Source organism: Vipera ursinii (assembly GCF_947247035.1).
Source record: "Vipera ursinii genome assembly, chromosome: 9".
Classification (NCBI taxonomy): domain Eukaryota; kingdom Metazoa; phylum Chordata; class Lepidosauria; order Squamata; family Viperidae; genus Vipera; species Vipera ursinii.
The window spans coordinates 20,355,458-20,380,192 of NC_139523.1; the positions used below are offsets into that span (position 1 = coordinate 20,355,458).

Here is a 24,735-nt window from a genome sequence, read left to right on the forward strand (position 1 = left end):
AAAAAGACGAGAGGAGTGGGGAGGAGAGGAGAAGAGAGGAGATGTGAAGAGAAGAGAAGAGAAGAGAAGAGAAGAGAAGAGAAGAGAAGAGAAGAGAAGAGAAGAGAAGAGAAGAGAAGAAGCGGAAAGGAAAGGAAAGGAAAGGAAAGGAAAGGAAAGGAAAGGAAAGGAAAGGAAAGGAAAGGAAAGGAAAGGAAAGGAAAGGAAAAAAGAAAAGAAGAGAAAAGAAAAGAGGGAAAGGAAAGGAAAAAAGAAGAGAAGAGAAAAGAAAAGAAAAGAGGGAAAGGAAAGGAAAAAAGAAGAGAAGAGAAAACAACCATTTGTCTGAAGTGGTAGAGGGTTTCCTGCCTCAACAGGGGGTTAGACTAGAAGATCTCCAAGGTCCCTTCCAACTCTGTTATTCTATTATATACATGAGATTTACCCCTGGCAACTACCATGACCTCTCACTTGGTGGAGAAGACAGGCATTCCTTTGTGATGACTTCCATCATCTTTGCCATCTCTTGCTTCTCCAAGTTCAGACTTGCCTCTAATTACTGTTCTCTCCTGCCTCAAAGTCCTGGATGAAGAATGTCCAAAAAAAAAACCCAACCCACAAAAAACCCCTCAACTGGCTGTTCTAGTTCCCGATCGGGGCGTCACCCAGGCAAGTAACCTTCCAAGGGCTGGGAAAGGGAAGTGATGGGTTAGAGAGTGGGATGGGGTGTATGGGGGAAAAAAGCCCTCCAGGCTAAGCAAGAAGCTGCTGAACAGCCAAGTCTAAGGAGGCGTGGCTGGGGGGACGAGAAAGAACGCCCTGCCAGAGTCGTCAACTTATATTTAATGTTTAAGCAAGCTTTATCTCTTAAGGACTTGGCAGAAGCAGGTTCTCAAGACCGGCAAAGGGAGAGAACCGAGGCAAGGTTGGGACTTAGTCGAGGTTATGATGGATGCCTACCTCCAGCTCCGGATAAGCCCATCTGTCCTTCTGGTGGCCTTGACGTTTTTCATGAAAGGTAGGAGATGGAAGATCGTAAGGCAACTGCTAGAGCTTCAGGATAAGCCATGTTAGAGCTAGGAATGCTTGGAAGCCAGGGGTAGCCTCTGGAATAAGTTTGGGTGAAAAGGTTCAGGGTGATTAGATCCTCTGAGCTCCCTGGGTTCAGCTTTCAGGAATGGTAATTTTGCGTCTCTATATAGCCATTGAAATTCTGGCACAAGGAAAGCCAGATCGGGGGGTATGAAATGAGAGACCCAGACTTACCCACTTTGGCTCATTGCTATGCCTGTTTGTAATAAACCTAAATTCTAGCGAAACAAACCCTTACATGAAAGATTTTTCAGGGCGTTAACCATACCAGGTTCAAATAAAGAACTGGTGCATTTGCTTGGCATAAAGGCGTGGAGGTTCCAAAATGGTTGCTCCCAAGATCAAAGCAATATATTTTTAGGCCATCTGTTGCACATTTGTGCCCGCTGCATTATACATTTACCTTATTGTGCTGGTTTTTTTAATTGGTTTTAATTAATATGATTGTTCGCCGCCACCCAGGGTTATTGTTTGAATGGGTGGCCATATAAATTGAATAAATAAATAAATTATCTTAGATTACTGTATGTCCTTTCTCTAAGATAGATCTTGCGGCAAATTTGTCTGTCTGTCTGTCTATCTATCTCTATCATCTATCTCTATCATCTATCTACCTATTTATGTTTCTATCTCAGTCTCATCTCTACATTTGTTCGTCTGTCTGTGTCTATATCTATCTATCTATCTGTCTGTCCGTCCATCCATCTATCTATCTATCTATCTATCTATCTATCTATCTATCTATCTATCTATCTATCTATCTATCTATCTATCTATCATCTATCATTTTTCTTTCTATCTATCATCTTTCTATCTTTCTATCTTTCTATCGTTCTATCTATCTATCTATCTATCTATCTATCTATCTATCTATCTATCTATCTATCTATCTATCTCATCTGCCTTCCTATCAATTGATTGAACGACACAAGACATTCTTTTACTTTTTCAAAGGTTAGGTACTTGTTTTCCAAATAATTGATTCAGGCCTTCATAATCACAACTTTCCTTCAAAAGAAAGTTTCCCTTCTTTTTTTCTATCTGTCTTTTTTCCCCTATAATAGAGGCCATTGCCTGTTTGTGAGCTGAGATGCACAGCTGAAAAAGCCAGGCCGATAAATTGTGAGAACAGTTGTACTATTCAACTCCGTGGTGAATTTTGTCCTATGGCGTATGGCATGGCTTCATTTATCCGCTTCATATATTTCTCAGCATTGCTTAGACGACAGGCTCTGGCAGTTCCATTGTGTACTTGTCTGAATTGTTTAAAGGGAGGATGAAAAACAACAGCTGTAACTCCATTTCAGAGTTCCTCAACCTCAGCAGCTTTAAGATGCATGAACTTCAACTCCCAGAATTCCCCAACCAGCCATTCTGGCTGGGGAACCCTGGGAGTTGAAGTCCACCCATCTTAAAGCTCTTGAGGTTGGGAAACCCCCACTCTGTTTGACCGAGGACACAATATGGCAACCTGGTTTTGGTCCCTTCCCAATACAAGTTAGGAAAATCCTAAAGGCATACTGGTTCCTCATTATCCTCATACCCTCAGCTATTGGAAGACTGAGAGATGTGATGACTATGAATCTCATTGAGCAAATGATCATTTATTTAGGTACACATATCATGAAATGGTCACCCATGGGTCTGTGAGGCTGAAGAAGATTTTACCACAAATCTCTGAACCTTACTGAAGATCTGGGAAAACAGGATCTTGGCCTCTATTCTCTTCACCTCATAAATAGCTGATAGAACCAACCATTTCCTCAAAGGCAAGAGGGGGATGACATCACAAATGTCGTGAGGTCATTCTACAAATGACAAGAATTTTGGAGTTGACATAATTTGGGCCGTTGTGATGCCGTTGTGACTTCTGACTCATGCCAAGACAGGCAGGCTCAGATCAACAGGCAATGCCTTACCATCTGAGGAAAAAATATGGTTTTATAAGCCCATCTTCTATTCCACAATCAACCCCCAAAGGCTAAAAGGAAAGATAACCATAATTCAAAGAACAAAACAAACCATGGTTTAAGTGTTTGCCTCTTCTCCAGTAGGCCTCTTTAGAAACCCTAATGTCCACCACATCCCACATGGCCAAACCTACAGCTGGCTATTCAGCATAAGTTTGCTGTGTATCTGCCTTTGCAATATTTTATAAAATGGGGGGAAAGGATAGAAGAAATCTTGTTTAGGGACGTGTAACCATTGTTTCTATAAAACTAGAAAGAGCGGTTAGAAATACGATCAAGATAACTTCAAAACAAGAAAATAGGAGTGCTGAATAGAAGGGGATTCCAAACCTGGCATGCGATTGGTGCAATCAGACTCATAACCTGCCTCAAACGTGGGACTGGATGGACCTCTCTTCCATAGGATGTTTGACTCTACCAGACTCAATGGTTCCTTTCCATTCTAAGTCCTCCTTCTCAAGACTTTGTTTTCCAGGGATAGCCAGTTCTTTAGGATTATACCACACAGGTAGCTTTGTCAGCAAGGAATCATTATGCCAGCCACAAGAATCCCAGACTGAACAGAGTTATGCAATAGCCTGACTTAAAGCTCAACTGGGAAAATCATTTCAATAACCCGCTTTAGAGTTATCTCAATTCAGTTTACTGTCCAGAACTACTTCTGGCGAGAGGCATCCATATCTAGACTTCCATCCTTCCAGAATGAGCTTTGCACCTGGGTGATCTCACAGCACTCTTCCGATTTGATGGCTAGATTCAGTTATTTCCAGTTATGTTTGTGGCTTATTGAAAACCGCAGAAAACCTGGTCTTTCTTTGAAGAGCTGCAGCTGTGGGAAGCTTGTGGGTGACCTGTTTCCTCATTGGTAAGAGCTCGAGCTTCACCCTGCCCATCAGCCTCCAGATATCCTAGCAGGTCTTTCAAGGAGAGAGGCAGTTTGGTGGTTCCGTCCTCTTATTAGCTCGTTTGTTTATTTGCATTTGAGCAGACAAATATAACATGAGTAAAGACAAGGGTGCAAAGGGCAAGCAGAATATCAGAGTTGGAAGGGACCTTGGAGGTCTTCTAGACGAACCCTCTGCTCAATCAGTGAAACTTATTCTATTCTGGACAAACGGTTGTCCAATCTCTTCTCAAAAGCCTCCACTGATGGAGCTCCCACAGCTTCTGAAGGCAAGCCTTTCCACCGGTTAATTGTTCTCACTCTCAGGAAATTTCTCCTTAGTTCTAGGTTGCTTTTCTCCTTAATTAGTTTCCACCCAATGCTTCTTGTCTTACTTACCTTCAGGTGCTTTGGAGAACAGCTTGACTGCCTCTTCTTTGGGGCAGCCCCTGAGATATTGGATCACTGCTATCGTGTCACCCCGAGTCCTTCTCTTCATTAAATAGACATACCCAACTCCAGCAACCATTCTTTGTATGTTTTAGCCTCCTGTCCCCTAATCATCTTTGTTGCTCTTCCCTGCACCCTTTTTCTAAAGTCTTGCCATCTTTTTTACATCGTGGCAACCAAAACTGGATACAATATTCCAAGTGTGGCCTTACAAGGCATTATGAAGTGGTACTAACACTTCCCGTGATCTTGATTCTATCCCTCTGTTAATGCAGCCTAGGACTGTGTTGGCCTTCTTGGCAGGTGCAGCTCACAGCTGGCTCATATTTAAGTGATTGTCCACTAGGACCCCTCTCTCAGTTGTTCCTCTTGAGCCACATGCCACCTATACTATAGCTGTGCATTTGATTTTTCTTGCCTAAAGGTAGAACGTTTTTCCCTTTGTGTGAAAGGGTGGAGTGGGGAGGGTTTTTAAGCTTTTAGCACTGGGGTAGGAGAGCGGGTTTTGTGCCTGGGTTTGGCATGTTGGGATCTGTGGATTGTCATCCAGTGCGTCTTTCAAAAAAGCTAGGGAGTGGGGAAAAGTGTGCATGGAAGTCTCCTGGCTTAGCTTCAATTTGGATGACATGAATTGATCCATGTGCAAATTGCTGCATTAATGACGGCTACTCTACACTGTTTAAAATGTTCTTAGTTTCTGGAGAAGCAGCTACAGCAAGCAAACTGGGAGAGCAGTTGGACACACACGATGCGGTGTTCCCAATGTGCTCTCACAGGTGGAAACATTCGTATGAGTCTCACCTTGGGTGGGGTCATCAGGATTAGTGAAATCACCCAGCGTGGATGAACAGGAGTGGAGAATGAAAGAGCTGAGAAGGATACACAGGAATAAAAACAGGGTGGAAGAGGCTATAATGAAAAAGCAGAGATCTGCAGATTAAGGTGAAGAAGTACGAGCAGGTGGAGTTGGCTGGGAAGAAATGCCCAAAGCATTTAAAACAAGATGAGCCATCAAGTGTGGGGGGAGAGACGGGAAATAGATTACTATTTTCCAAGTTGGATTCAGGAGATGCCCAGGAGGAAAAAAGAAAACACAGGGAGAGTCCTTGGTGGGTCAAACATCTACTCTCAAATTAGGTAAAGGTAAAGGTTCCCCCACACATGCGTGCTAGTCGTTTCCAACTCTAGGGGCCGGTGCTCATCTCCGTTTCAAAGCCGAAGAGCCAGCACTTGTCTGAGGATGTCTCCGTGGTCATGTGGCTGGCATGACTAGACGCCAAAGGTGCACAGAACGCTGTTCCCTTCCCACCGTACTGGTCCCTATTTTTCTACTTGCATTTTTACGTGCTTTTGAACTGCTAGGTTGGCAGAAGCTGGGACGAGCTCACTCTGTTACGTGGCACTCGGGATTCGACCCGCCAAACTGCCGACCTTATGATCGACAAGCTCAGGGTCCTAACCCACTGAGCCACCACGTTCCTATACTCTCAAATTACTAATGTCCAAAATGTATGTTTAGATGCTAACATCGGGGACCTGGCAACTTGCAAATTCATTGTGCAAATTAGACAGTGAATGAAATGGAGCCCTGAGTTTTCTTTAGGAACCACGTTAAAATTCCACTTTTGCAGTGTGATTCGCCTATAGCCAGATTGATGGGTCACTGAAAGCATTCCTCTGCTTCCTTTAGATGATTAATTCGGATGGGATCTTGCGATCAGACCACAGATGGCCTTTTCCTTGCTTATCACTTCAATCTCGGAGCTATTCAGGAGTCCTAGTGAAAACAGAATAACAGAGTTGGAAGGGACTTCGGAGGTCTTCTAGTCCAACCCTCTGCTCAAGCAGGAAACCCTAGACCATTTCAGACAAATCATTGTCAAGTCTCTTCTTAAAAGCCCCCAGGGTTGGAGTATCCCCCAATTTCTGGAAGTAACTGTCTCTTTTTTAATGAGGTTGTGAGGAGAAGAATGGCCATCAGAATGAAAGAAAATTTGACTGTGGTCCTTCAAGCCCCAAAGTTCATCTCAGATTCCTGTGAAAGTCCATGCCAGGGGTGTCCAACCTTGGCAAATTTAGAATTGGTGGACTCCAACTCCATGCTGGCTGGGGAGTTCTGGGAGTTGAAGTCTACAAGTCTTAAAGTTGCCAAGGTTGGACACCTCTGGTCTACAAAAGTATTGTTGTTGTTAGCTGCGAAGTCATATCCGACCCATCGCAACCCTATGGACAACGTTCCTCCAGGCCTTCCTGTCCTCTACCATCTTCTGGAGTCCATTTAAGCTCACGCCTACTACTTCAGTGACTCCATCCAGCCACCTCATTCTCTGTCGTCCCCTTCTTCTCTTGCCCTCAATCTTTCCCAGCATTAGGCTCTTCTCCAGTGAGTCCTTCCTTCTCATTAGGTGGCCAAAGTATTTGAGTTTTAGCTTCAGGATCTGGCCTTCTAAAGAACAGTCAGGGTTGATCTCCTCTAGGACTGACTGGTTTGATCACCTTGCAGTCCAACCATAGTTCAAAGGCCTTAATTCTTTGGCGCTCAGCCTTTCTTATGGTCCAGCTTTCACTGCCATACATTGCAACTGGGAAGACCACAGCCTTGACTATACGCACTTTTGTTGATAGGGTGATGTCTCTTCTTTTTAGTGTGCTGTCTAGATTTGCCATGGCTTTCCTCCCCAGGAGCAAGCGTCTTTTAATTTCTTGGCTACAGTGATCTTGGAGCCCAGGAAAATAAAATCTGTCACTACCTCCATTTCTTTCCCATCTATTTGCCAGGAATTGAGAGGGCCGGATGCCATGATCTTGGTTTTCTTAATGTTAATTTTCAAGCCAACTTTTGCACTCTCCTTCTTCACCTGCAACAAGAGGCTCTTTAGTTCTTCTTCACTTTCTGCCATTAGAGTGGTATCATCTGCATATCTTAGGTTGTTGATATTGTTGACAAAAGTATATCTGCACTCTTTTAATTGGGTTTTTCTCATTTTTGGATACAGGTGCCTTGGCTCTGGAGTGCCACAGCTGTGTGGACCTGGGTGATGGCGGTTGCAGTCAACAGCACTTGAAAAAGCTGACCTGCCCAAGCAATGCCCACGTCTGTGTGGAAACCGTGGCTGCTGTGGAATGGAGTGAGTAGCCACAAATGCTTTTTCTAGCTGCAAAGGGGATGTGTCACCACAGGGTTGAGTTTTGAATTCCTTCTTTAATTCTACAAGTTCAACTGATTACTATTTATGATGGTCGCAGTCTCCCGGGGGGGTCATGTGATCACCTTTTGGGACCTTCTGACAAGCAAAGTCCATGGGGAAGCCAGTTTCACTTAACAACCGGGCTACTAATTTAACAACTGCGGTGATTCACTTAACAACCATGGCAAGAAAGATTGTAAGATGGGGAAAAATTCACTTAACAACTGTCTTTGCTTAGCACCAGAAGTTCTGGGGTCAATTGTGTCATTGTCAAGTCGAGGATTACCTGTACAGCACTAATCATTTTTTTTTGCAAGCCATGCATGCTCAGAGGAGTTACACAATTATACACCTGGAGCCCTTGCAGTCCCATTCAATTGGTGAGCCCTTGACTCATAGGATGCTGTGATTGCTAATTCTGCCTGTAATCCAGGAAGAGATGAATCCTTCATAATAGAAACAGGAGATCAAAGACTTCTATCACTTTCTTCTTTTGTCCCCCCTCCAATCACTGTCTCAAACATTTTCCTCTCCTTTCTTTTTTTATTAATTTTTTAATACAATTCAACAGTGCTTATTCAACAAACATGATGTCTGAGTTCATCATTCACTAATACAAATTAAATTCTTAATCCCCACTTCGTTTCACCAGCCATTGGTAAAATAAGTCCCAGGTTTGAAAATATTCTGTTTTTTTCTTTTTCTTTCAATCTCAAAGTAAGTCTGCCCATTTTTACACAGTCTAGTATTTTTTTTAACTAGTTCTTCCTCTGACAGTATTTTTTCATTTTTCCAATATTGTGCAAATATAAGTCTTGCCACTGTGGTCACACCCAAAATCAAATCTTCTCCTTTCTTGGGGCCAATCATCACTTTAATTTCACTTTGCACCATAACATTCGAAAGTGGAACACGCTGTTACAGGATGTTGCAATGGCTTATTCAGAGAGGATGAATATACCAGTTGCTATGAGTCTTAAGTCCTGCACAAATGATGAGGACATCCAGCTCTGTTGCAGGTTAACACGACCTAACCTAATTCAGATAGTCCTTGAATTACAACCACAATTGGGACCTAGAATTTCCATTGCTAAGCAAGGCAGGTGTGATCTATATGGCCTTTTGGGCCATGGTTGTTAAGGGCTTAATGAATCAGATGGTTAAGCAAATCCTGCTTCCCCTATTGACTTTGCTGGAAGCCAGTTGGGAACGGTCGCAGTGGTGGGATTCAGCCGGTTCGCACCAGTTCGGCAGACCTGGTAGCTAAATTTTGCTGAGTTCGAAGAACTGGTGGAATTCACACTGCTTCCAGAAGCCTGTTCTAGGCCTCGGAGGCCTAGAAGAGGCCTCCCACAGGCCTAGAACGACTGACCGGAAGTGCATGGATGCCACTTCCGGAAGTCCGTTCTAAGCCTCGGAGGCTCAGGTCTGCATCCAATAAGAGAACTGGTTGTTTGTGTATTTTACTCCCACCACTGAACAATCGCAAATGGTGATCACGTAACCTCAAGATTGTGCAACTGTTGTAAATACAAGTTAGTTGCCAAGCGCCTGAGTTTGGATCACATGACGTAGGGACGCTGCAATAGTTGTAAGTATTATGATCTGTCATAAGTCACATTTTTTCAGTACGGTTGTAATTCGAATGGTTGCTGAATGAATGGTTGTAAGTCAAGGACTATCTGAAGACAATTTCCCAACAATAGCAACTAGAGTACAATTTACCTTTTTTTTTTGTATTTCTTTAGGCCAGGGGTCTCCAAAATTGGCACCTTTAAGACTTGTGGACTTCAACTTCCAGAAATCTTCAGCCAGCCATGCTGGCTGAGGAATTCTGAACGTGGAAGTCCACAAATCTCAAAGGTGCCATCTTTGGAGAGTCCTGTTCTAAGCCATGTTGTCTTCCTCTTCGCTCTTTCAGGTCATGGGAAGTTCTCCGTTGGTGAAAAGGGCTGTGGATTGGGCATGCCAGGAACCAATGACAAGGCGGTGGAGGTGAACGGCATCCTGGCCTTCTCTCAGCTGCACCAGTGCAACACAAGCCACTGCAACATTAAACTGGACATCAAAGCACTGCAGCTGCAACCAATGGGTAAAACCCAGCACCATAAGAATGATGCCTCTCTTTGGAAGATTGTTAGCCTGATCCATCCACAGCTATGTGCCTGGAGAATATTGGAATATTTTCCCCAAACCTTAATAAACTGGGACTTTCCAAATATAAATTACTGAGTTTCACCATGGGTTCATTCCCGAGAAATCTCTAGCTTGTAAATTAAATAAATTGCAAATAAAATAAATTCTAGGTCACTCTTAGGCATGAAAGCTGGCTGGGTGACTTTGTTAACTCTGTGAACTATTGTGGGGAAAATGGAAGACAGAAGTATTAGGTATATTTACTGCCTTAAGTTATATATTAAAGGGTAGAATAAAAATATGATAATGATAACAACACAACAATAACAGCAATAACAGGAAATACTGTAAGGAAAATACACAGGAAGGAAAAGAATAGCAAGATATAGATCAGTTTTTCTCAACCTTGGCAACTTTAAGATGTGTGGACTTCAACTCCCAGCATTCTCCAGCTGGAGAATTCTGGGAGTTGAAGTCCACATATCTTAAAATTGCCAAGGTTGAGAAGCGCTAATCTAGATATCCGCAGCAAATTACATTGATGTGTTTGTATAGAAATGGGCTCAACTTCAGGGAATTTTTGCCTTTTGTTGTCCTGAGGCCCACAGACAATGGTTGCAACTCTTTGTGTAAAACACACAGTAAACACAAAAGCCAGTTTACCTAGAACAAAAAGGCTATGATGTCTCTTCAGGCCATGCCTTTGTGTTCCAACACTAAGAGCTTTTTTGCACAATTAGCCAATGCGCTTTTAATGGTTTTGTTTTCTTTATTATTCCCTTTTACATAAATCCCTGTAGCCCTCTTTCTGGGAAAGGAGAGGTGGGGTACAGTTGAATTAACAACTAACTGAGACAGTCTGTTTAGGTTTAGCACCAGTTTCAAAATGTCTTTCAGCTAATCCTGGCGCTAGTCTGGTTTAAGAAAAAGTATAAATATGCCTGGCCCAACCCGGTTCGAGTGCTTCTTCTAGAATTCAAGCAATTTAAAGTTCATCTCTTTTTTTCACCCTCGATAATGCTATTTTTTTAAAATGGCTCTATCTCCAGATAACGTGAGTGCGCGGATTCCCAACGGAGTGGAATGCTACAGCTGTGTTGGAGACAACTGCCCACTGGACAGTTCTGCCATTGTCAAGTGTTATGATAATTTCCGGGGTTGTTTCCATGGCAATGTCACTATGAAAGCAGGTGAGACTTCTGGAGGTCATCAAAAGCCATGGATAATTTGGCTGTCTTGGGGGTTTGAGCAACTACTACATGCCCATAAATAGGATGCATTTCTTCCTGTCCTAGGAAAGTGTGTGTAGGGGGGGGGGGAAGAGATGGATTAATAGAGCTAAGGGGATGAGTAAAGGATCAATGTCCTGTTGGTGAAGACCGTCATAGCCCAGCTGAAATAAAAAAAAAAATTCTAATTGTGTCGAAAATCACACTCTCCAATATATAGCACAAAAAGGAGAGAAGCAGAGATTAAAAGATTCAGTCATGTTCGGAGAATGGCAAACTTTGAAACTATAATTATGTGGCTTTTTTAAAAAAAAACGTTCTACTTAATTGGTGTTGTTTTTGTTTTTTTAAAAACAGCCTTTATATTTTTCTGTCAGCTTGTCATCCTTCCCTTGAACTTTCTTGTTTTTTTAAAACAAGTTACAAAATTGCTGCAGAGCGGATGGGAAGAATGTGCAGTATGTGATTTGACAACTATTCACATTCTTGGGGGGAGGGGGGTTGGTGTGTTTTTTTAACAAAGATAAATGCAAAGAATGGCTTTGTTGTCCTTGAATTAGAAAGCCCTAACTTGATTTGATATGGGGGTGGGGGTGGAAAACCTGGGACCAAAACTTTTCCCCCCTTGATGCCTGCCTTTAATGTTGCTTCTCATCTTTCCCAGGCAATTTTTCACTGACCAAACCCATCAAAGGATGTGTTCAAGATGACGATTGTACCAAGGTGAGGAAAGGGAGTCCTGCCATCACTCTCTCGGGCTCCTGTTGTTCGGGGAATCTCTGCAACGCTGATCTCTCCAACAAGACACATTTCTCCACCTCCATTCCAAGGCTGGCTTTCCTGCCTGCTCAAGAGACCAGTAATGCAACCGTCACTACCCCTTCGACGTACATCCGGGTCAACGCAACCACAGCAGTAGCAGGAGCTTCCACTTCCAGCAAGCTCACCCGTTCTCTTGCTGTGAGCCCATCCGTGGGCAGCCCTCAGAAGGGCCACAGTCATGACCATGGCCACAGCCATGGCCACAGTCACGAAGATGACGAGAGGAACACCGTGGTTCAAAATAGGAAAGTGGTCCCTTCCGTGAAGGTTGAAGAACGACTCGGCCATCCAGTTGAGGGACCCAAGGGAGATGTAGCAGGCCTGCAGGGCTCACTCCTTGTGACTTTTATGCTCCTTGGCTTGTGTCTGTGAAGGCTGATCAAGGAATGACATTCATCCTTCTTCCCTTTCTTCCTCGTTCGATCAAAGCCTATCACGTACAATGTAACTTGGTACGATCTTTCCCATTCCTGAGCAGGGGGCTGGGCTAGACGACCTCCAAAATCCCTTCCAACTCTATTATTCTGTTCTTCTGATTTGTCTGCCGGTACTAGGCTTCTTCTTGAGAAACCAGCATTTTGGACCTAATGTCCTATTTGAGTATTGGAAATTCCTGCAGTGCACGTCTGTCTACAGGTAGTCCTTGACTTACAACCATTAGTTTAGCGCCCAGTCAAAGTTACAACGGCACTGAAAGAAGTGACTTTTAACTGTTCCTCGCACCTATGGCCGTCACAGCATTCCCCACAGTCATGGGGTCAAAGCAGAGGCGCTTGGCTACAGGACTATATGGACAATGGGTGAGCATTCCAGAGCGTGATCACTCTTTGTGGCCTTCCCCAACAGTTTCTGACAAGCGAGTCAATGAGAGAAGTCAGTTTTACTTAATGACTACATGATTCACCTAATAACTATGGCAAAAATAGCTGTAAAATAGGGCATGACTGACTTAACAACCACCTTACTTAGCAGTAGCAAATCTCGGTTGTGATCTTAGTCAAGAACTACCTATGCCTTATTTTCATGGTAGTCACTAGAACTGCTCCGGTACATGATAAATCTGAGGTTTGCGGGCAGCAAAACCTGGTTTTGCTCTTCCAAAACAAAGTCAAATTCCTTTGCGTAAGGGGTCTTTTCCTGCCCCTCCCCCCTCTTCTAATATAGTTTTGTGCCAATCAGACTTCCAGAGTTTTGGCCGGTCTGCATAAATTTTGACTTGACAGAGGTCAGAAGTAAGGTGCACGCATTGTAAGTTAAGCTGTAACTTAATGACTCGAGGAAACCAACCAACTCAAACAAATCAGCTTTTTGCGTGGGCCTTAATGACTTAACCCTACCAAAGTGTTCTAGAAACCATAAATGTCAAAATGTGTCTGAGATTCAGGAGATTGGGGGTCGGGGTGGGTGGATTTTCCTGGGGAGCTTATACAAGGAAGAGTGTAGAGTTAGGTGGACTGTTCCCACTTTGAAATTTGGATTTTAATTCTGAAATGCTGGAGTGGAGCTACGAAAGTCGAAAATCAACATCTGTAGCTCTTTGCCTTTTCAAGGGGTTCTATCCTGACTTCGGTGAATGAATAAAGTTAATCAAATTGTAACCCTCACAAGGCAGATCATGTAAAATAGAACAACAAAAACCTTCCAGTGGCAGTTTTGTATTTTAAGTATTGTACTTGCCATAATTTGAACGCACGAGAAATATTTGCTTTCAGCATTTGCAAGGGAGATAGAGGGTTTTCAGCTTTTGCCTTTTCACTGAAGTGGACCAGGAGTCAACTAGCAAACATCTGCTGCAAAAACTGAGATCAAAGCAATAGAACACCAAATCAAGAGATAAGACAAAGATTGAAGCTTGGGCTGAGTTCATACAACACTGTAGATTAAATTACAATGAATGTTGTTTGTGAGTCAGCCTACTGTGGTCTTTCCAGCCATCGTCTCAGCGTGTTTTAATGAACCAGGTCATCGTAATAAGACGTAGTACAATTTATTCATTTGTTTGTAGCATGTTATGTGAACGTAGAAATTGTATTTAGTTCTCTTGGGTGAAGAGGCGCATTGTATGAACCCAGCTCCCAAATCTCAGCAGAAGCCTCTTCCCTTGTTGTTCTGAAGCAGGAACAAATCAAATCCCCAAAGTTTAAACACATCTGCTGCTGTTATTATTCATTCGGTTTATGTTGTTCCTGTTTGTAAATAGTTTTACGTGTGACTCTTGCCAAAGTAACAAAACTCAAGGAAAACTGGACTCGGAAAGATACTAACAAATAAAGAGATTGCAACTTGGCTGAACAAAATGCCTGCTTAGGAGATTTGCAAGGATATGTGTGTGTGTATGTGTTGGCGTGTTGATTCGTATTGCTCACCATTATTGTTATTTGCCATTTTCATGCTGTGAGACAAAATAAGGAGAGAGGCCTGCCTGCTATTACGTGTTCTGCAGAAGAAGAAAACAAGCAAGGAAGGAGGGAGGGGAAAAAATCTGAGATTGAAATATATGAGATTTGAAGGAAGAGATCGGGGGTCCTGTCCATTGGTGTTCTAGAAGGTTCTCTAGTGGAAATCAAAGGGAATGGGGTCCTACCTTCTAAAACCATCAATCTTTGATGAGCTAGGACAGTGTTTCTCTTTTTTTTTATTAAAAAGTTTTACAATACATTTTATCTTTAACAAACCAAAAAAAACAGAAAAAAACCCTCCCAACCCCTCCCCCCACCCTCTTCCCCCTCCCCAACCCTCCCCAACCCCTCCCTCCCTTTCCCCTCCCCCCCCCACTTCCCAGAGCAGAATACAGGGTATAAAAATACAAACAATCATAATCTAACTTACGCAAACAATCCTAAACTATTTAAACTACCGAACTTTAACTCATATAAGAAAACTCCAAACATATATATATATATCATATCAATAATTATACAAATACAAAATAATACTTTCCAATCTAATACCAAAACACAGGGTATAAAAATACAAACAATCATGATCTAACTTACGCAAACAATCCTAAACTATTCAAACTATCAAACTTTAACTCATATAGGTAAATTCCAAACATACATATATATATCATATCAATGATTATTCAAATACAAAATAATACCTTCCAATCTGATACCCAATAAAAACAATCTCAAATAGGTTGAGCTAGGACAGTGTTTCTCAACCTTGGCTACTTGAAGACTTCAATCCTCAGAATTTCCCAGCTAGCATGGCTAGCTGGGGAAATCTGGAAATTGAAATCCAGAAGTCTTCAAGTAGCCAAGGTTGAGAAACACTAAGGTAGAAGACAAAGTCTTAGTAGACTAATGAATGAATTTCTGGCTTTGCTAATTGCAGCATCACCAACTCTTGGACTGGCCTACAAGTTTCTTTCAGGTGAAAATTCAACTTGTTCCTCCACAGTTTGATGGTGGGAGGTCCTTCTGAAGAAGGGAAAATAGTCCATAATTCTTCAAGGGATTTCTGGATACATCAGATTTAACCGTATATAGCGTTGTTATTAGGTGGCGAAAGCAGCTTTCTTAATGCTTTCTTTGGCTTAGCAAGCCAAGATTAGCAAATATAAATAAAAATCTGGTTCCAAATTTTGGAGTTTTCTTAATGGCCACCTCAACTATCAATTACTTTTGAAAGACTGGCCTTGCTCCAACTTGGAGCCCAACTCAGTAAAATGATAAAATGGGGGAGGGACAACTAGAGTTTGTTGAATAACTACAGTTTTTCTTACATGAGACCATGTTTTGTCTGAGGTTGACCAGGACCTGCAGTGGAGAAAAGGGAATTGTAGAAGAGGAAGGAAAGAAGAACGGAGGCGAGAGAAAGAGCATACAGAATACCCTTTTGCACAAAAGAAGCATTACACAACATTGTTAAGCCAGCTGTTTGTCTATATATAGGGCTATGTGTGGGAGATTCCTATTAATCATTCTCTGTGTACCACCACCACATGCAGTTCTTCAGTTGTGTGTCTTTCTTCTCTCTTCCTTGCTTAGTTAAAGAACCTATCAGAGTTATTTCCATGAAAGAAAGAGTTAAAATCTTCGTTTTCCCATCCACTTGACCTGCACCCAACAGACAGAGCTGGATTGGCTGCCCCTATTATAAAAATAAATAGTAAGATACATTGGACATAAATTAGATCCAGTTAACAGTGTGGGTGGTTTGGTTCTCAGTGTCAAGGGAAGAAAGTTAAAACTTTAAATGTTATTTCTCCCCAGATGAGTAGAAAAGAAATTCTCTATTAATTTTTCAGTAGAAATTTCCCTTAGTTTTCCTAAAGGAAAACTCTTGACCACTATTTAAGAACGAACTTTCTTAACTGATATTGTCCAGACACATAGACAAGCTCCTACTTTCACTAACACAAAAATCCTAAACAACATAGGGAACAGCTCTTGCTGAGATTTGTCTTGATCAGTATTTCTTCACCCTGGCAGCTTGAAGATGCTTGGACTTCAACTCCCAGAATTCCCCAGCCAGCAGGGGTGATAGACGAATTCTGGGAGTTGAAGTTCATAGTTCTTCAAGTAGCCAAGGTTGAGAAACACTGGTCTAGACTAGTGCTCTTCAATCTGGGCAACTTCAAGATGTGTGGACTCCAGCTCCCAGAATTCCACAGGCAGCTATGACAGTTCAAAGTTGCAAGACCCTTGGAAAAAGTTACTTACAACCCATCCTTGAAGTTACGACTATCACACCTTCCCATGGTCATATGATCACAATTCAGACACTTGGCAATCAAGTCGCATGTACAACAGTTGCAGCCTCCTGCAGTCATGTGATCATGATTTGTGACTTTTCCAGCTGGCTTCCTACAAGGAAAGTCAACTGGGGAAGCCATATTCACTTAATAACTATATGAGTTACTTAAAAGGTAAAGGTAAAGTTTCCCCCGCACATGTGTGCTAGTCGTTTCTGACTCTAGGGGCCGGTGCTCATCTCTGTTTCAAAGCCAAAGTGCCAGCGCTTGTCCAAGGACGTCTCCGTGGTCATGTGGCCGGCATGACTAGACGCCAAAGGCACACAGAACGCTGTTACCTTCCCACCGTAGTGGTCCCTATTTTCTACTTTCATTTTTACGTGCTTTCAAACTGCTAGGTTGGCAGAAGATGGGATGAGTAACAGGCGCTCACTCTGTTACGCGGCACTTGGGATTCGACCCGCCAAACTGCCGACCTACTGATCGACAAGCTCAGCATCCTAACCCACTGAGCCATTGCGTCCCTTATGAGTTACTTAATGACCATTTAATTTGCTTAATGATGACAGTGGTTCACTTAACAATTGGGGTTAAAAGGTCATAAAGTTGGGCCAGGTCACATGAGGACTAATTTAACAACCTCATCCAGTCCTAATTGTGATCACAGTTTAAAGACTCTCTATAATGTACCAGAAGGAGAGGGTCCCTGTGGCTGCCATTGCTCTTGAATAAAGAATTTAACTTCATGCAAGTTCCTGATCCTGGCTCAAAAGCAGACCTGTTAAGGAATGTGTCAGCTTCCAGCTCAAGAATCCAAATAAAACTGTAGGTTCATTCCACCTCCAAAATTTTACTGTTTATTGAATACATTGCATGGTAATGTCAAAGCAAAACTAACTCTGAGGTTCCAACACCAATTCACAGACTTAAACAATAATTTCCCCAGCCAAACCCCCAGTGTCTTACGTAGTCCATATAAACAAGTTCACTTTGTTATGGGAAGTATCTGCTTCAATCCACACCTCTTATGGTGTCCTTGAAAAGGTTTCAGGCTCTCACAGTCTTCAGTGGAAACTTAGAAGTTTCATTTCTCCATCTAATCCACTTGAAAGTAACACCTGCCCTCCTTACTCTAAAGGCAAGTTGAAATACAGAGGCGTGTAACTGCCAAAGTTTCATCCTTGACAAAATGACATTCCAACTATAAAGGAGCACATGACAAATACACAGGCTGGCAGTATCACACTGGGACCATTTTTCTCATTAGCTAACTCCTTCATTATTCTTTTTTTTGGCACCATTTAAAATGAGAAACATCTGGGATCATTTCAGAAACAACTGGAGCAATGCTTAAATGGCCTTCTCAAAATTCTCCACCTCAGCTACGCTACACATCACAACCATGCAGCTTAAGATACTTTGCAAACACAATTTCTGAACTGGTAATTGAGCGTAAAGAACTTAATTGAATTGTAGGTTCCATAGTCCATGTCTGAGTCCAACTTCACTGCCACTTTGCAAACAGTGTTTGCCAATTCCAAACGCCACTGGAAATTCAGCATAGTTTCCGTAATTGTTCAAAAAAATAACGTAACTTTGCATGAATGATGAAACTTTCAATTTCAAAGGTATGTCTTTGTATCTAATGGGATAGAAATCTATTTTCCTCAGGGTGTCAAGGCAGGTACAATGTGTTCCCTCCATCTTCCCCAAGGGCAACAATCCCCCTAGGAAGATGGAGCCGAGATGCAGAGAGACTGATCTAAATCCAAGGAGCTAGTGTTCTATTCCAGCCTACAACTGGCCCTGTTTGTGTGTCAGCGACAACCCCTTCTTCCTTTAAACAATCAATAGGCTGGAAAAACCCAACCCAAATTTATTTACAGTTCAAACAAAAAGGCAACAGAAATATTTCCTTCAATAAATGATTCAAAACATCAAACGAGTTAACAAAGAAGAGTCAAACAGATTAGCAAGAACAGACCAGGATTCTCTTTGAATGTCTCCGAACGGTTGCCTTCAGCAATCAGCCCCGCCCACACCTTCCCCTTTTATTTTCATTCCCAAGGCGTGGCTTCTCAATGCCTTCTCCTCCTTTCGCTGAGTTGCCTCATAGATTTTCTCTGCTCTGCTCTGCTGGATTGCCTTCTGCTTCTAGCATCTCTGAACAGATTCAGCTGTGACTCCTCTGAGTCTGACACCTCCTCCTCACACATCTGAGCCTCATGAGGAACACGATTGGAGGGGCCAGGCTGAGAGTCCTGCAGAGCATCAGAGCCTCCCTCCGACACCAAAGGCTCTCCAAATCCCTCCACCTCCTCCTCAGATTCATCAGCTGCTGGGAGCCCAGGCTGACACTGAATCACAACAGCTAGGATCAGGAACATCTGGACCTAAAGCACATCCCTCCAACCCCAACGGTCAAATAAACTGAGGCACAACTGTATGTGCGAACCCCACCAATAAGTTGCTTGATCAGGAGAACTTGGTCACCCAACCCATGTTCTCACGTTGAATCTCCAGCAACAAGGTGCAACAAGTTTAGAGGGCTGAAGGGCAGGCCTGAGCCACATCAGCCATTCCCAGTTCCAAGCCACATCATCAGATTGCAAGGACTTCCCATGTGATTCTTTTTTCAGAGGAGGTGACAGAGTCTGAAGACTCAGCAAGCCTTGAAATGTTTGGCCCCGTGAGACAACCTCCAACCTTTCCTGAAGCTTCCAAGATAGGGCAAGGGGTGTGCTCTGTGATGTTTGCCAGAGGTTGTGACACCCTTGTTATGGAAAGTGTACCACAGAATTTGTTAAAGGGCTCTGTTGAATCATGGGATTTTGGTAAACCACGTTGTTCCTCAGAAATAAACCAGTAGGAACCCGACAAAGATACTTGAGCAGAGGCTTTACTTTTTTTCCCCCCCGGCTGCTGTAGAGTGGATTTTCACACCCTATCCATCCCTGCTTGATCCGCACACATGACGTATGCTGAGGGAATGCAATTTAAGCCGCCACAGGAGCAGCCCTCTCTTATTCAAAGGAACTCCTCTTGAAGACTTCCATCTGACAACATTTCTCAACGCTTAATCTCTTGGTGCTCGGGAATTATTTTTAGGAGCGTTCTTGGTTTATTTGCCGTTTCAACGATGCCCATTCTCTTTCACAGCTTCGCATAGCTGCAATCGTTCTGGACAGCAGGCAAATCTTCGACAGTGAAGGGATTCTGCATGATCGCATCTAGCAGGAAGAGACTTTCCTCAAGTTCCCCTTTTCAGCAGAAGTTAATCTTGACTTTGGATGAGGTCCAAAATCACAGCCAGGCGGAGAGATTAAGCCGCAGCCAAGAAATCTGCATTTTCTTGTCAAGGGAGCCCAGAGAAATACAGAAGACGTGATTCCTGCACCCTAAAAGAGGTAATTTCAAGGGCCTAGCCCAGGGCACCACACCCTCTGGGGGACTGTGCTAATTCCAGAACAACAATAGTCTCGTCCTTGTCTATATTGTTTCTGGATGTGTTAGGCTGTCAAAACCAGATGACAGCCCGCTCTTGAGAGATGAGCTCTGCTCAGTCACCTCTTGTCATGTTTTACTAATCTTAAGAGTCTTACAGCCACTCAAGAATGCAGGTGTGTGGTCTTGTGGTTTTGCGTTACAATGTATATGATTATGACAACCAGCCAGGTTGTATGCCAGTGTGATTTGGTTGGCTGATTTTAGCAGCTGACCTGGATTGGAAGGCTGCTTGTTTAGAGCTCAGTGTACACTTTCTAAAATTGGTGCGCTTGTCGGACAGCTACAGCGTGGTGGCACCAACCCGTTGTGCCATGTACGCAAAGATATGGGGGATTTATCTTCACAAGGAGTTCAAGTAGCTTCACTGGAAGTGATTTTGTCGAAGAGCTCGTAATTCCGAAGTCAATTAAAGTATTGCTTACCTTTCCCTACCTGAGTTCACCACCCCTCCTTTTTTTGTTTTGTTTTGGGAAAAAAAGGATGGAAGGTCTAGAATGAAAGTACCCAAATGTAAGAGCACAGCCTGAAACTATGGAAACATTTGTCTAACCTTACGTCAAACATCTGACATTGGCCTAACATCTCATCAGATCTGAGTTGCAGGTCCTGTTTGTTAGAGGGGACATTTGGGGGTCCCGGGGTTGGGTCTTTTCAGCTGTGGTGCCCATCTTATGGAACATTCTCCTCCCTAAAGTGAGGTGAGCTCCATCCCTGTTAATATTCCAGAAAGCCCTCAAGACCTTACGAAGTGTGTGTATGTGTATGTATATATATATATATATGTTTTAAGTATTTGTCAAGTCTTTTTGAATACCTTGCTAGTTAAATCTTCTTTTCTGTTTCAGCCTAGCCCAAGTTAAAACAACTCCCTAATATATAATTAGCCCAGGTTCGAATCTCAGATAAAGGGTATGACTGATTGATGAGAACAAAATAAGTTTGAAATGGCCATATCAGCCTCCCAAATTCTTTATTAGCAATCTGAATAATTTACACACACACACAGATACATACATACATACATACATACATACATACATACATACATACATATTTTTTGAGCTATATATATATAATTTATTGTTATATGGAGCCCAGAAACGCTTTGTGTGAGATGGGCAGCCATATAAATGTGACAGATAAATATGTGACAGTTAGATAGATACAAATGTGATAGATAAATATCATAGAAATGTTTAGAAGCATTGGATGCTGCAGCTGGACACTCAACCTACAATTGAAGTCATCTGCTGCTCGAGAATTCCTGATGACCATTGTAATGTATTGGGCCTGTTTTACTTGAACTGTTCCCTGTGGTTTTGAATGCTGCTTGAGATTGCTTAATCCGGGAGTCTGTGTAACAGTTGCAGGCTGCCTAGACATGCAGTCTCCAGGACGACCATTGGTTGGCTCTAGGGCGGCAATAGGTTCCTTCAAACCTATTGGCTGCCACCTAGTGGCCAACAGCACAAGTAGCTGTGTAGAAGCCTTGGTTACCAGTTCAGTTCCTGTTATTCAATAAAGCAACGTTCCTGCCTGAACTCTCTCGCCTCGTCTCCTACTTGCAAGAAACCCAGTACACAATAACCATCCAATCTTTGGCTTGAAATTTCTGACTTTGGAGAAGCTGCCATTTTCCAAAACCATCTGCTTGCACCGTCAGCAGTTCCTTTCTTTGACCACCTGGGAAATTCAGAAGTACCCTATATTTCTGTAGGGTAGATATGGAAGATATAGAAGAAAGACTCTGGTCTTCCTTCCTCCTTTTGACCATGTCTGGTGATTTCCCCTGAGCTTGGGAAAAGTTTCTTTGTCACTAATTCATAGAGTTGTTGGATTAGAGATGCTGAAATTCTACCATCTAGTGATGAATTTGGGGAGCAGCACAATGAGAGAGAACATGCCTGGTGTGAGTGATTTTTTTTCTTTCTTGGCTTGCTGTTGTAGAGATTGTGAGTTAAATAACACTGATTCTCCCTTTCCAGGTTTTTTTGACCATCTTATTTCTTAGTCCTCCTACTCTGTAAGCTCCTGTTACATCATGAATTTTAATCTCACTGCTCCGGGCATCTCCAATGCGTCCTCGACATCCTCCACAAATACCAACTTGGACGTGAGCAAGCTCATGGACATGCTTCAGATCTTCTTCTACGCCGTTCTTTTTCTACTTGGTTCCCTGGGCAATGGAGCGGTGATCTGGATCACAGTCCGCCAGACTTCACGGACCATCAGCTGTGTCTGGTTCTTCAATCTAGCTCTGGCTGACTTTCTCTTCTCAGTCACCCGGATTGTGCCCCTCTTGAAGAACGCTTTTGATAACGGGTGGCCCTTCGGAAGCTTCTTATGCAAAGCCAACAGCTTCATCAAGTATCTCAACATGTTTGGCAGCGTCTTCCTCTTGGCTGCCATCAGCATAGACAGGGCAGCATGCATAGCCTATCCAATATGGACCAAAAGGCACCGGGGCAGTCGCTTGGCATGGGCGGCTGCCATCGGAGCTTGGTTAATGGCTATTGTCATAAGTGGTCCTTTCTACCTCTACCGGGGCATAAAAATTGACAAGTCCAACAAGACCAAGTGCTCCTTTGCCCTGGAGGGAAACGAAACTGCGAAACTGGCCATCTATATGTTGAGACTGGTTTGTGGGTTCTTGGCCCCTTTCACCATCATTGTGATCTGCTACGGCATCATCGTTGTGGTGCTGAGAAGACGACGGGCTTCCATCCGTTCCAAGAAGCCCTTCAGGGTCATCCTGGTTCTTGTGGTCACATTCTTCCTCTGCTGGGCACCATATCACATCTTACAACTCCTCAAATTGGCAGACGTGAAAAGTGTAGGACTTTCTATTGGCCTCCCGCTCTCCTCCTTCCTGGCCTACCTCAACAGTTGTGCCAACCCTATCCTTTATTTTTTCATGGGCATGGACTTCCACCGAAAGCTGTCTCTTTACAACATAAGGGCCGCATTCAGGAGAACCTTGTTTGAAGACAGTGGCACCTCATTTAGGAGCAAATACAGGAAGGAGATGGCTTCTTCCACTGATGAGATACCTCAGTCTTCAGTCGTCCCTCAGATGCATCGCAAAACCTCAACCCTTCCAAGTTCAGTTTAGGAAACTCATGTGGATTAGGAACTCATGGGTGACGGGTGAAGAACATAGACATAGAACATAGAATCATAGGTCTGGAAGGGACCTTGGAAGTCTTGTAGTCCAGCCTCCTGCTCAAGGCAGGAGACCTTCTACCGTCCCAGTCAAATGACTGTCCAGTCTATTTTTGAAAATCTCCAGTGATGGAGCACCCACAACTTCTAGAGCAAGCTGTTCCACTGATTAATTGTTCTCACTGTCAGAAAATTTCTCCTTAATTCTAGGTTGGACATCTCTTGGACAGCTTATTAGCTTGCACCTGTTGCTTCTAGTCCTGCCCTCTGGTCCTTTGTAGAATAAGAGGCTTTGTAGTCCAACACATGAAGAAGACAGCAGTCTGATGATGGAGGCTGGATCCGTCACACCCATTACCTGAGAAATACAAGATTTCTTTTCTTTTTTCTGCTTTCATTCCACCCACCCGTCTTCCCTCCTGATATTTCCTGGACATTGTGAAGCTACAAATACTTAAGTGTTAGAATGAAACTTTTCCTTCCATCCTGAACTGCAAGCGATGGGGTTGTTTTGCTTTATATTCGTCATGTCTGTTATTTTTCTTGGACTCTCATGTACATACAGTATGTATAAACTTTCAGCTATATTTGTACATTTATGTCTTTGGAAAGCTTTCTCAACCAACTCTGATATTAACAGCCCTGCCTGAGGTGCTTCTAACTTTAGCCAAAACCTAAGCCATCATGTAGCATTCTAAAATCAATGTTAAAGAAGCATAAAAATCAGATGCTGCTTTTAAAAAAAATAATAATAGAGGGAATGTGTCCTTACAGTCTGCCTGCTGTGACTGACTCAACTGGGTGGGGAATTCTGGGAACTGAAGTCCAGGGGTCTTAAAGTTGCCAAGGTTGACCAACATTGGTCAATCCAGACTTTCAGCCTTGATTAAAGTGCTTGGAAATGCTGAATACTGCAGTCAAAAACATCTGGAAGTGGCCACCAGATATTCCGAAAAAAACCTACAAAACCTTTCAAGTCTTATTACATTTGCAATTATTGCTTTCTTTCTGTGTGTTTTCTTCTTGTCACATCTTGATGTCATTTTGTTTATTGATTCGTGCTCTGGGCTCCGCAGTCGGATAGCCTTTAAATAAACATATTTCCATTATTTATAGCAAGCAAACAAAAAAATAAATGGAATCACGTGGCCAAAAAGAGGGTCCTCCCCCTCCTTCTGTCTAGTATAGCCAGGCAGAGGAGATTTATATCAGTCAGGCTGTCTTTCCTTCCATGATCACAAAACAACACATGTGAATTGGTGGCCAATTTTGTCTTCAGAGCAACCTTGCGACGGAGATGAAGAGGGAAAGGTAATAATAATAATAATAATAATAATAATAATAATAATAATAATAATAATAATAATAATAATAATAATAATAATAATACCATCAAACATCTACATCTGCCTATCCCAGGTCCTTAATAAGGACTCAATAGGTAGACAAAAATGCCAAATCCAGTCTGAACATCTGGCTGACTATGCGATGATCAATAATAATAATAATAATAATAATAATAATAATAATAATAATAATAATAAATTGGATAATAATAAATTGACCTTGGAGGTCATCTAGTCCTCAGGGAGGAAACCCTGTACCATTTCAGACA

At 42.7% G+C, this 24,735-nt stretch overlaps 2 protein-coding genes across 2 annotated transcripts; both read left to right on the plus strand.

Moving 5' to 3' along the window:
- Window positions 1–924: 924 nt before the first annotated feature.
- LOC310644860 (ly6/PLAUR domain-containing protein 3-like) lies at window positions 925–12,121 on the plus strand (the record flags this gene model as incomplete). The annotated part of the gene is made up of 5 exons (XM_083370175.1): window positions 925–997; window positions 7,371–7,502; window positions 9,484–9,654; window positions 10,748–10,888; window positions 11,592–12,121. The coding sequence occupies 5 exons, from the start codon at window positions 925–927 to the stop codon at window positions 12,119–12,121; spliced, it is 1,047 nt and encodes a 348-aa protein (XP_083226301.1).
- Window positions 12,122–21,999: 9,878 nt separating this feature from the next.
- On the plus strand, window positions 22,000–23,213 carry LOC310644212 (chemerin-like receptor 1; the record flags this gene model as incomplete). Its single annotated transcript, XM_083369022.1, has 1 exon — window positions 22,000–23,213. One exon carries the CDS (start codon window positions 22,000–22,002, stop codon window positions 23,068–23,070), a length of 1,071 nt encoding a protein of 356 aa, XP_083225148.1. The 3' UTR covers window positions 23,071–23,213.
- Window positions 23,214–24,735: the final 1,522 nt, after the last annotated feature.